This window comes from Notolabrus celidotus, chromosome 14 (assembly GCF_009762535.1).
Source record: "Notolabrus celidotus isolate fNotCel1 chromosome 14, fNotCel1.pri, whole genome shotgun sequence".
Taxonomy (NCBI): domain Eukaryota; kingdom Metazoa; phylum Chordata; class Actinopteri; order Labriformes; family Labridae; genus Notolabrus; species Notolabrus celidotus.
Window position 1 is genome coordinate 30,717,320 of NC_048285.1, and position 11,664 is coordinate 30,728,983.

At 41.2% G+C, this 11,664-nt stretch overlaps 1 protein-coding gene across 2 annotated transcripts; it reads left to right on the forward strand.

Annotated features, from left to right (window-relative positions):
• The first annotated feature begins 2,435 nt into the window (after positions 1-2,435).
• LOC117825226 lies at positions 2,436-10,907 on the forward strand. Of its 2 annotated transcripts, none has more exons than XM_034700936.1 (6): positions 2,436-2,793; positions 3,190-3,258; positions 6,452-6,710; positions 6,923-6,956; positions 7,178-7,364; positions 9,666-10,907. In XM_034700936.1, exons 2-6 carry the CDS (start codon positions 3,201-3,203, stop codon positions 10,022-10,024), a joined length of 897 nt encoding a protein of 298 aa, XP_034556827.1. In that variant the 5' UTR covers positions 2,436-2,793; positions 3,190-3,200; the 3' UTR covers positions 10,025-10,907. The 2 variants fall into 2 exon arrangements, with proteins under 2 accessions (XP_034556827.1, XP_034556828.1); XM_034700937.1 differs by having other exon boundaries at positions 9,669-10,907.
• The last annotated feature ends 757 nt before the right edge of the window (positions 10,908-11,664 follow it).

An 11,664-nucleotide genomic window follows, 5' to 3' on the forward strand; every position in this document is an offset into this window, starting at 1 on the left:
TTGATCATGCAGCTCTACTGCCCCCTTCTGGTGACACGTGAAGAGCCTGACAGACATGCAAACTACAAATGAAAACGAACACCAAACATACATGCACATATTGTGCATGTATGTTTGGTGTTTTCATTTGTAGTAAATTAGTAAATTAGTTGAGTGTTTACCACAAAAGACTGAGTCACACCTTTTTAGAATCAGAATCAGATTGAACAGGTGACTCATTGTTATTGGTGTAAATACACAGAAATAGACAAACTAGTATGTGCAGGTAACAGCAAGGATAACCATTTGGATAAGGTATATCAACAATAAATTAATATGACCTCTGTTAAAACAACAGTGATGGATGTCTGTGTGTGCAGAGTTGTTAGTTCAAAGCCTTTTTTATAAGTGATGAGTGACAAAATCCCCTGTCTATATAACAAGGAAACTATTTAAGTTTAGATGCAGTTTATAAGACTTTGATAGTCTGATTTTTTTACATTCACTGGCTTACTTTAGCTTTAATTTAAAATCTCCTCTCTGTGCTGTCTCAGCCATGATTGGGGAAGTTATGGGAGGCCTGAGTAGTTGTACCTGGTGCTAATGACATCTGATGCAGCAACCAGTTACAAAAAACATGTATACATCATGGTGTATAAGTGAAATGTAGGTAACCAAATATAAAACAGACACCCAGTTAACGCCGTGCATTAGTCTGATCAAAGCAAATGCAAATAAAAGTGCAGCACAGGGGCGATTCTAGGACCAGATGTTTAGGGGTGCTGAAACGGGCAAGATAAATTTAATCGTTTTGCACATTTTAACGCAATTTCATTCCCACATTAGTGAAAGAAAAGTAGAACACTTTTTGGAATCATAAAAGAAACATATGGTAGCCCTAATTTCTGGGGAAAGACAACTAATTTTGATACAGCAGCTCCTCAGCATATACATAAACAGTATGTATGTTTCTGGAGTAAACCAGCCCCCTATAGTGAGTACCAAAAATAACAAAAGTTGACATTGGAGTTATTTTTTGGACTTTCATATGAAATGCACAACATGTAAAACACGGTGGAGTTTCAACCAAGTACTGTATGGTTTTGAAACTTTTCTAGCTTGTTAAAAAAAGACATACAGAAAAAAAAAAGAAAAAAAAAAAGCTCTTAAATTTTAGGGGCGCTGGGGTTCAATTTAGGGGTGCTTCAGCACCCCCCAAAAAAGGGCTAGAAACGCCTATGGTACAGCATGTCATCCATAGACTGTTTGCAGGTTGAGGATTCAAACTTCAGATTTCTGAAGATAATACAGAAAGGCTTCATCTGCCCATCACCACAAGATACAGAGCACCAAACAGGCCTGAGCTCCACAGCAACTCAGTTTCAAACACAAGACAGCTAGCAGAAAGTTCATATGTTACCGTTTGTGCATCTGGACCCAGACCATACCCAAACCTACACCCAGGACGGGAGGTCTTGTTTCTTGACGGACAAACCGAAGCGCACTAGATGACCCAGTTAAAAAACCCGCAGCTCCTCCCACTGGGCGTTATTATTTACACACCTTTCAGCAAATTTCATGTACTTCAATGATAGAACATTTAAGTTAAATCACACCACGGTTTTTGTGGATGTAACATATGAAACAGGCAAAAGATTGCATTTCTTAAATCACGTGACCATCACAACCACCAGCCTATTTCCTGTGCGTTAATCAGGTGTTCTGGCTTCCTTGATTACACCTGCAGCAGGACTTGAGGAGAGGGGTCTGGCTGCAGAACTTTTCTTTTCCTCCAAAACTTTACTGCACAGTTTTGGTGCAAACAAATTAGAGAGTCAGATTGTGCCAACAGTCATGGGTGTTCCCTCTGGCTGCAGATCTCCACTATTTTTTAATATCTTGATTTTATTTGAACACCATATTTTTAATAGTGTTCCCTCATTGATAATATTTTAAGTCAACACAAGTCTATCACTTGTGTCTTGTGCTATCCTACCCTTAAAAAAGTTTTTGAGTAATCAGTTAGAGAAAGATAAATGACACAGATGCCGGAACCAGGCCTTAGAGTGGAGGTGTCCCCACAGTGGAGGAGGCCCCAGAGTAGAGGTGGCCCCACAGTAGAGGTGGCCTCACAGTGGAGGTGGCCCCACAGTGGAGGTGACCCCACAGTGGTGGTGGCCCCACAGCGGAGGTGGTCCAACAGTGGAGGTGGCCCCACAGTGGAGGTGGCCCCACAATGGAGGTGGCCCCACAGTGGAGGTCTTCAGCCAGATTTTCTCTGTGTTATGGAGTGTTAATGTCTCTTCTAGATTTCCTCTGTTACATAACATTATTGTCACTGTGACAAGCAAACATGGGCAAATACAAGGTTAAGAGTTTAATCCACATATATGACACTGAAAAGAGTTAATATCTTGCAGGTTGTGGCCCCACAGTGGAGGTGGCCCCACAGTGGAGCTGGCTCCACAGTGGAGGTTTCTTCAGGTTATGGACTGTTAATGTCTCTTCTAGATATCCTCTGTTGCATAACGCTATTGTCACTGTGACAAGCAAACATGGACAAATACAAGGTTAAGAGTTTAATCCACATATATGACACTGAAAAGAGTTAATATCTTGCAGGTTGTTGTTAAGGCTGGCTTATTCCAGTCTGGACAGATTAATGTCTTTGGTCGGTCTGTCTACAACCCTGCAACAACGGGCTTCAAGCTGTGTAAGAATAATAATCCCACAGCTTTAATCTGCCTGAGTGGGAGGTGATCCAAGCTTCGATTCAGAGGCCATCCAAGAACATAGAAATACAGAGAGGAACAGGTTTGTTGATAGTTCAATGATAAGCTATTATAACTCATAAATATGGTGTGTGCAGGGCAGGCCTGTGAATGGAGGCTTACATGTGTGTGTGTTTGTCAGAGAGGAGTGGAAAAGAACGTTCAACATGGCATCTGGTGATGAAAATCTCCGGCCCTGTCTGGTTTTATCCACGATGATATTTTGAGCCCTAAATTTATACGATGTTTATTTGTGCATAAGCGAAGGATGGCTCCCATTCCACTCACAACAGCACGGGTTTAAAGGAGGGAAGGCCTAAATAGTGGGGATTATTGTCTCTCTCTCTCTCTCTCTCTGAATCACTCACTCTCTCTCTCGCTCTCCCCCGTCTGTCTCTTACCCTATTTTCTGCATCAAATACTCTGTGTATCATTCCAGACCCTGTTTCTATGATGACCACAGGCATGAGCGCTGCAGGCATTCACAGAGGCTTCCTCAGGAAATATGGTAGGCCTGTTGTGATTTCTTCATTTCTTTAAAGGCATGTAATGCATGATGATGTGCTTGTATGATTACTGTCTGCAGAATGCATGAGCTACTCTACATATAGGGTCATTCTGTTGCCTTGCATGCAGGGAACTTGATAGTCTTATTAAACATTGTGCTGTGCTGTTGTTTCATACTGCATGAATGAAGACTGATGAGTGTTGGTGTTGTCGTTTGGTGCATGTAGAGGGATTTCAACATTCAAGAAAAATGTTCTTACAACATTGATGACAGCCAAAATGATAACACTATTTTACTTTTTGAAGGACTCTGGGCTCTTGACAACTTGTACTTGCATAAATCTGCATTTAGTTTCAGTAGTCTTCCCCCTAAGGAGCTGTGTGTTATTTAGTTTTCTCAGAGCTCAAAGTTCTTCAGACCTTACACAAAGTGAGGAGGAGTGCAGTCTCAGATCAACACTCCTGTTCCAACATGAGTGATATCAGTCTGAGAGTCCCTTTGTGAGACGTAACCACCTCCAGATGTGTTTTTACACAATGACGAGATGTTCGTTTTCAAAGCCAAGTCAGGATTCAGGACTCAGTCATCCGTCTTTATGTGCATCTGTTTCATATCTCCCTCAACTTTATTTGATGATGGCGTCATGGTGGCCTCAGGGACTGAAACAGAAGATAGTTTCATATCTAGCAGTGTCAGCATTTTCAGCTTACTGTGGAGAAATCACAGCAATGAACCTCAATAAGGTTTTATACATTCAAATAAAAACAGTAACCACACACCCTTCATCTTTATATATATGTTGCTCTCTATTGTAGAATCCACCTGTTCATCTCTAATCCGTGTGTAGGGAAATAGAGCAGATCTCATCCGTCAACATTGTGCTCTCTATTTAATACCATTATTACACAATGGACGCCTGTCTGGGACACTTACGCCGCCATGTGTGTCCTGTCCTAAAAACTCACAGTATGTCCCAAAAGCAGAGGCTTGTCTTTTTGTTTCAGCAGGTTTATGTTCCCTCTAAAAGATTAACATATTTTCTCCCTTGCGGTGAGAAAATTGCATTAAAGTAGTGCTTGATGGTTGGTTGCAATGTTATGTTATTATTCCACTGTGAGCCCTCTTGCCTCAGTTGACATCGCTCCAGTAATTTGAGAATTTAGGGCCCAGACTGTTGCTTTTTTTCTATTTGGTTGGTTTGTGGTATTTGTTATATACAGATTAAGAACAGTCCTAATCTGAAATTGAAATGCTGTCCCTCGTGGGGGTAATGGGATAAGTCAATGACATTTAAAATGGAACATTTTCTCTCTCCAGATTATTCCCTGGCAAGGATTTTTCTTGTGCAGTGTAATCACATTCAACACAAATGCTGTCTTACAAAGATAAATTCAAGTTCTCATTATTGACAGAGGAGTGATTATTCAACACTCAGAGGATTTGTATTAATCATTGTCTAGTTTGTGAAAATGTCTGTCCACTTTAATCATAATACTTACTCAAGTAAATCACTTTGGACTGAATTAAAAACATTAATCATGTGCAGTTTAAAAAATAGTTAAAAAACTGAATCAACAAATAAAGACTTCATTGAGGAATCTGCAAGACATGAGCATTTCACTCTTCTGGTGTTTTTATTTTCCTTCTTAAACTCCTGAGCCAAGGAGGACTAAATAACAGAACAGAAGGTTGCATGAAAGGTTTTCTATATTCCATTTGAAGTACACAAAAATGAGTGACAGGAAACGGCAACGACTGCAGACGCCAACGGAATTACTAGTCTAAATCAGCCTTTTGTTATTGTAGGCCCCAAATCCCCGTTCCTATGTCTAAGCTGTAACATATCCACTCACCACTAGCCTGGGCTGTAGATCTGGTTTAATGGCCACTGCTTTAAACTGTATATTAAAATTCCCATACAGTCAATGCTACTGCAGTAAGGCTTTATGCTCTACAACCCGGATGTAAACAAGCACAGATGACAGATGGCATCTTGAAGCATAGTGTGGTTTGTCTGTATCTTGGTCTAGACAGAATGCTGCTGCTCGAGTCCTAACATGGACCAAAAAAGTAGACCACATCACTACACAGATCTCTACACTGGCTTCCTGTCTGTCAGAGAATAGACTTTAAAATCCTGCTGATGGTTTATAAAGCCCTGAATGGTTTAGGCTGATCTGCTGCTACTGTATGAACCATCTGGACCTCTGAGGTCATCAGGTACTGGTCTGCTTTCAGTCCCGAGAGTCAGAAGGAAACATGGTGAAGCAGCGTTTAGTCATTATGCACCACATACTCCACCTCAAACTCTCACCTCTTTTAAATCAAAGATTAAGACCTTTTTATTTACCACTGCCTTCCTATCTTAGCTCATTTTAACTCACTTTAAATGCTAATTTTAATTGACTTTTAATACATATCCTTTTCTTTTCTGTTTTATTATATTTGTTATTTTAATTGTGTTCTTTTATGCTTGTTTGAATGTCTCCAATGCTTTTAATGTTTTAATGTAAAGCACATTGAGTTGCCCTTGTGTATGGAATGCACTATACAAATAAAGCTGCCTTGCCTTGCCTAGCCTAGACAATGGAGATAAAGCTGGACCATAACCACTCAACCAGAGCAATGCATAACCAGCCCAGGTATGTGGACGTTAACCTGCAAGGAGGACCGAAGGCTGTGGGTGCTAGGTCTACTAACCTTAGCCACACTCTGCAAACTAATTTGACATTGTTTATCTGCAGACTCTGTGATCCTGTGTTTAACCGTCTTGTGTTTTCTTACCTTTAGACGAGACGATTTGTTAGAAGTCCTGTTCAAACAACCAGGAAATGAGTTGCTTTGAAACATCCATACTGAAATATATAAAAACTTTTTGATATACTGCATATTGAATAAATGTTAGATCTACTAAACGTTCTAGTTCCCTGAGGATGAATCCCAACATCAATTTATCCACCAGGTTTAATCTGTATATTTTGCAAGAATTATACTTTCAAATCATCCTAAGCCTAAGTATGCAAACCCATGCATAACCAGGCTGTGAACATGATCAATATAACAAAGAGAAAACGTTATTCTGTTTGTATTTTCAAATGTATATTGGAGTTGATTTTCTTTTGCACTAATCATATTCACCGCACAAAACAAAAGCCGCAGTCTTCATGAGTCTCTCTGTCTTTTATCTTTGCAGGAGGCTTCATGTTTAAGCAGTGGAAGGAGAGGTATCTTGTGCTGACCATGGAGGGATCCCTGTTGGTGTGTCGGGATGCAGAGTCCCCTCCAGACCAGGTGATAGCTCTCCTCAACAACTGTGAGACCATAGCAGAGGGACGAGAAATTCTGGACCTGCCCAAGCTTCCTCCAGGGGGCAGGAGGGACTGCTGCTTCGCCCTCATCCTGCAGCAGAACAAGTTCCTGCTGCTGCTCACCGACAACCCAGAGGACTGCAAGTGAGTCTTCTTTCAGTCTCTCTCTCTAACTCTCTGTTTTGTAACACACTGACACACATAACATTTCAAATATCCTTTGCCCCACTCATTATCACTGCATGCTGTGACTTTATTGACATGTTGTCAGAATGACCTTTCTCACACTATAAGATGTTACAGCCAAGTCTGGATCTGATCCAAGCTTAATGACTTGTCATTTTATCTTCTCACAGTCTGTGGCTCAGCTTGATCAGGAAAGTGAGAGAGGTGAGTTGACAGTTTTGACTTTGGTCTTGTCCTTATGTTGCTTTATTGACCCTTAATTTCATGTCCTCCTTTCATTTCCTGCAGAATATTTTTTGTAGTATCTGAAAATGTATGAATGTTTAAACACACATCTGTAATCTGTATATCTGGGCCTTCTACATTTCTGTTTGCAGTTCATCTCTCCAATATAATATATACTTAATGTGTGTCTCATCTTCTAGGGTGTCATGTCACCCCTGACCCTCCAGAGACAGCGCAGCATAACTCCCTGCATCACCGACAGAGACCCCCTCCCTGACTCCTCCAGTGATAAAGACCCCGGGTCCCCCAGGGTGGGTGAGGGCACCCCTCCTTTGTCTCGGGTCACCGAGCGAGGAGGCTCCTTCAGAGAGAGAGGCCAAAGTCAAGGTCAGTCTGTAGTTAGCTAATCAAAAGTAGCTCACATGTTGCAGCTGATCTAGTTCTGATTTGGCAGACCAGCTGCTCTGATAAAAAACCTTTAAAGACCTTTGATTCCTCTCCATCCAGACGTCTTAACTGTAGCCAACTGTTAGAGCAGAGTTGATAGGCTTCATAGGTGACTGAAAGCACAAAGATTACAAAGAGTTGATGTGCTGGGTTTCGATTATTATCTAACTTTCACCAGAAGGAGATTGAAAAAACAGACGTAATGGAAAATGAGTTTACTTTTAAGCTTTATGTTGAATATGAGTGAAAAAACACACATCCCCAGTACTGATCTGTATACTGAATCCAGCCCCCTTCCATGTAGACCTGTGGTGTCCAAACCTTTTTCAAAGATGGCCACATTTGATGTTGTCAGAATACCTCAGGGCCAGTGGTACCTACTGAGACTTTGTAATCATAAAAGTTAGATATGAACTCTATTTAATAATAAAAAAATGTCCTCAATAAATCAGTAACTCGTCCTCAGTTCTCCACCAGCCACATAAACATTGGCAACTTTATCTTCTTCTGGAGGTTTTTCATTTGGGTCGGGCAATGAGGGAAAAATATTGTCTCATTATTTTTTTATGGCTCACGATCTAGATTTCATCACACTTCTTTTTCATGTTGTTTTTAAGACTTTTCTGACCAGCAGACAACATTTTGATAACAAAATAATTAATTTTGAAGTCCAAAATGCACCAAATTTGGCCTTTTTTATGCACAATTTCATAATTTTGATCTTGTCTTGTGTCCTCTTGTGTGTCTTCTGAACTTTTAAAGGTGACATATCACGCTTTTTTCATCAATATATATTGGTCTAAGAGGTCCCCAAAACATGTCTTTAAAGTTTATGCTCAAAAAAACACTTTGAAATCAGATTTTGGTCTGCCTGAAAAGCCCTCTTCTTCAGTCCTCCTTAGAACAGTCTGTTTTCTCTCTGACCACACCCCCACAGGAAGTGGATGTGGCCTCAGCTCTCCAGCACGTTGATCTAATGTTTACATGTTGGTTGAATATACACGGCTGCTCACAGACCCGCATTACTTCAACCCTCTGAATCTGATCCAGAATCTGATCCTGACGGAGGGGCGCCTGCAGCCGGACCTTTCTGAAGGATTGGTCACAGATTTAGTGTTTCTTGTTGTTTTATTTATCAGTATGTCGACGTGTGTCTTGGTACACAGCTACGAAAATGTAACTATGTGGCTATGCTAACAAGCGCTAGCACTTTTCAATGATAAGTAAAAATCATCCACTAGATCTTCAAATCTGCAGATGTGGGGAGTAAAACCGACTTCTGCCAGAAAGGCAGCGGGACCTTTCTGAAGGATTGGTCACAGATTTAGTGTTTCTTGTTGTTTTATTTGTCAGTATGTCGACGTGTGTCTTGGTACACAGCTACAGCTACGACTTGTAGCTATGTAGCTATGCTAACTAGCGCTAGCACTTATCCATGATAAATAAAAATCATCCACTAGATCTTCAAATCTGCAGACGTGGGGAGTAAAACCGACCTTTGTGTTTATTAAGACAGCCTACAACTAGCATGCCTCCCTCCTAAGCTCCTTGTTAGCACACATTTGTGCAGGTAATGAAAAACGGAGGAGGGATTCAGTATTATTTTATACAGTCTATGGGCTGAACAAGCTCTGAGCTCTGACTCCGTGACAGACCGGATATTGTTGTTACGTAACAGAAACACGGAAGTCTGAAACGGCTGGTTTCACACACATTTACAGAAAGGTGGAGAAATCAGAACAGGGGCAGAATGGATTCTTTTCATTCTCGGGGGGTTTGTAGACAGGGACACATATTTCAGGTAGAGAACCATTAAAAAGTCCATTTTGCATGATATGTCACCTTTAATGTTCATCAAGAACATTTTCACATCATGATGAAAACATTAATTTGAAAACCTGTCAGCTTTAAGAGTTCTTGTGTTGCTTCTTTAGTGCCGTCTTGCAGAATTCCCACTGCTGATGCAAAATGTGATTACATATCTGTGCTATAAATAAAACGTTATAAGATGGAAGCTTGGAGCCATATATAAATGGTCCTTGGGCCGGGGTTGGCCCCCGGGTCGTACTTTGGACATGCCTGATGTAGACATACAATATATTGCTGCTTCATGACCCCACACGTATACTTTAAGGTGATTGTGAGCCACTGTAGCCACACTGACTAGTAAAACATGAATTAGTGGTTGCAATGAAATCAAGCTAATATTTGACCTTGCATTGTGTGTTTCATTTCCTTTAGCAGGTAGTGTAACACGGCGGTCCCTGCGTGGTTCTGTGCCCCCACCCCACCGTGTGTCAGATTGTCTTCGTCATGGCAACAGCAGCGATGCCCGGGCGGTGAGGGCGGTGTGTCTGCTGATGGGAGGAGCGGCCGCCTCCTCTGCTCTGGGCTACCTCAGCTCCTGCCCCCCCTCCTCTCCCCTCGCTGTAGGCAGAGCCCCAGAGATGACCCACGGCACGGGGGCCTTCTCTGAGCTCTCTGCCGGAGGCTCGTTCCACGCCTGCAGCCAGGACGTGGACTCTCCACACTTCAACAGCTTCGACTTTGAAGGAGACTCTGACTTTGATGCATTTGACTGTGGAGGATTTGCTTTCTAGTTTCGACTATACAGAAACTATTTAAAAGACATTCCCTGTGTTGGTCGTCTTTCGAACGAGCATTGTGATCAATTAATCAGTCGACTGGTTATCTATACGTCTAATTAATGAATGTGTCCCTCCTGGCGTTATGCCCGTGCTCCTCAGGTAAATAATTCATGATTCTGACTCCTCTGAACACTGTCTGTCTGTGTTGAATCACTCTTTCCATGCTGCAGGATGAAACAAGAAGCAGAATAATGATTACAGCTGTGTGGATATTTATGAGAACACTTTAAAGTCAGACCTTTAAGCATTGTGTTTCTCCTCTCTTTGCTCATCATCACGTTCATTTTGTACTTTTTTAATAATCCAGCCTCTGTAAATACTTTCTCCTCATCCATTTGTCCTCTGTTTCATTTCCTTCCTCTACATTGAGGTCCATTAATCCCCCTATATTGCCCATCATGTGTGTCGTATCTTACACATAATGCAGTGCTTAAGATGTACTTTGAATAAATCCTGCTGTTACAATGACTGTGCTTCTTTGTCTTGATCATCTGCTGTTTGTTGGCCAGCAGTGAGAGTCAGTGTGGACAGCATGCCATGGTTTTGAGAGGAGGGTTGATGGAGCAGATTTGCACAAGAGGCGGGTATGCAGAGCCCATGGCTCCATGTGCTTATCTCTGATTTTGTCGCACAGCAAATATAATCTCCTGGGTTTATAGCTTATGTGTTAGATGTGCATGTGTTTGTGTGCTCTCAGTTTTTTTCACCAGAGTGGGCTTCATGTGCTCAGATCAACATCCTGCACCTGTAATAAAACGCTGAGAGAAAACAAACTGATGGGACAAATGCAAAGGTCTCATCATCACTGATTACATTTGATACACGGGAGTCCAAACTGAAAGGGATTATGTTGTTTTGCAGATTTCTCACACGAATAAACAAAAAAAATCTCTCCTGAATCCTTTCTGTTCTGATCATTTATCTAATGCTAATGACAGCTAAAAAATTGTGATCATAATATGAGTGTAGCGCACCTCCTCAGAGTACTTCATGCTCCACATTGAAATCATTGTCTAACAGGCCAAGCAGGTAGCTCCTCTGATGCCCTGCCCCCCACAGGCTGAACCTGTGCCAGCCTGTGCTGAGGTTTAAATACACACATTATTGTCTTTGATAGTTTGCTCCATCACGCAGTGACTCAGCTTGTTATTTATCTAGTGTTGCAGGTCTGTTTTGGACTTTTTCAGAGCTTCTTTCAAAGTTGTTGTGATTATTTACCAGTCAAAAGTTTAGAAACACCTTCTCATTCAAGGGTTTGTATTTATTTTAATGATTTGAAACACTGTAGATTAATACCAAAAACATCCCAACTATGAAAGAACATATATGGAATTAATTAAAAGTGTTAAACAAAGCAGAATATGTTTTATATTTTAGATTCTATTAAGTAGTCCCCTTTTTCCTTCACGACAGCTTTGCACACTCTTGGTATTCTCTCAGTCTGCTTCATGAAGTGGTCTCCTGGAATGGTTTCTAATGAACATGAGCCTTGTCAAGAGTTCATTTGTAGAAAGACTTTCCTTCTTAATGTGTTTGAGACCATCAGTTGTGTTGTTCAGAGGTAGGGTTAGTACACAATGGATAGCCCTATT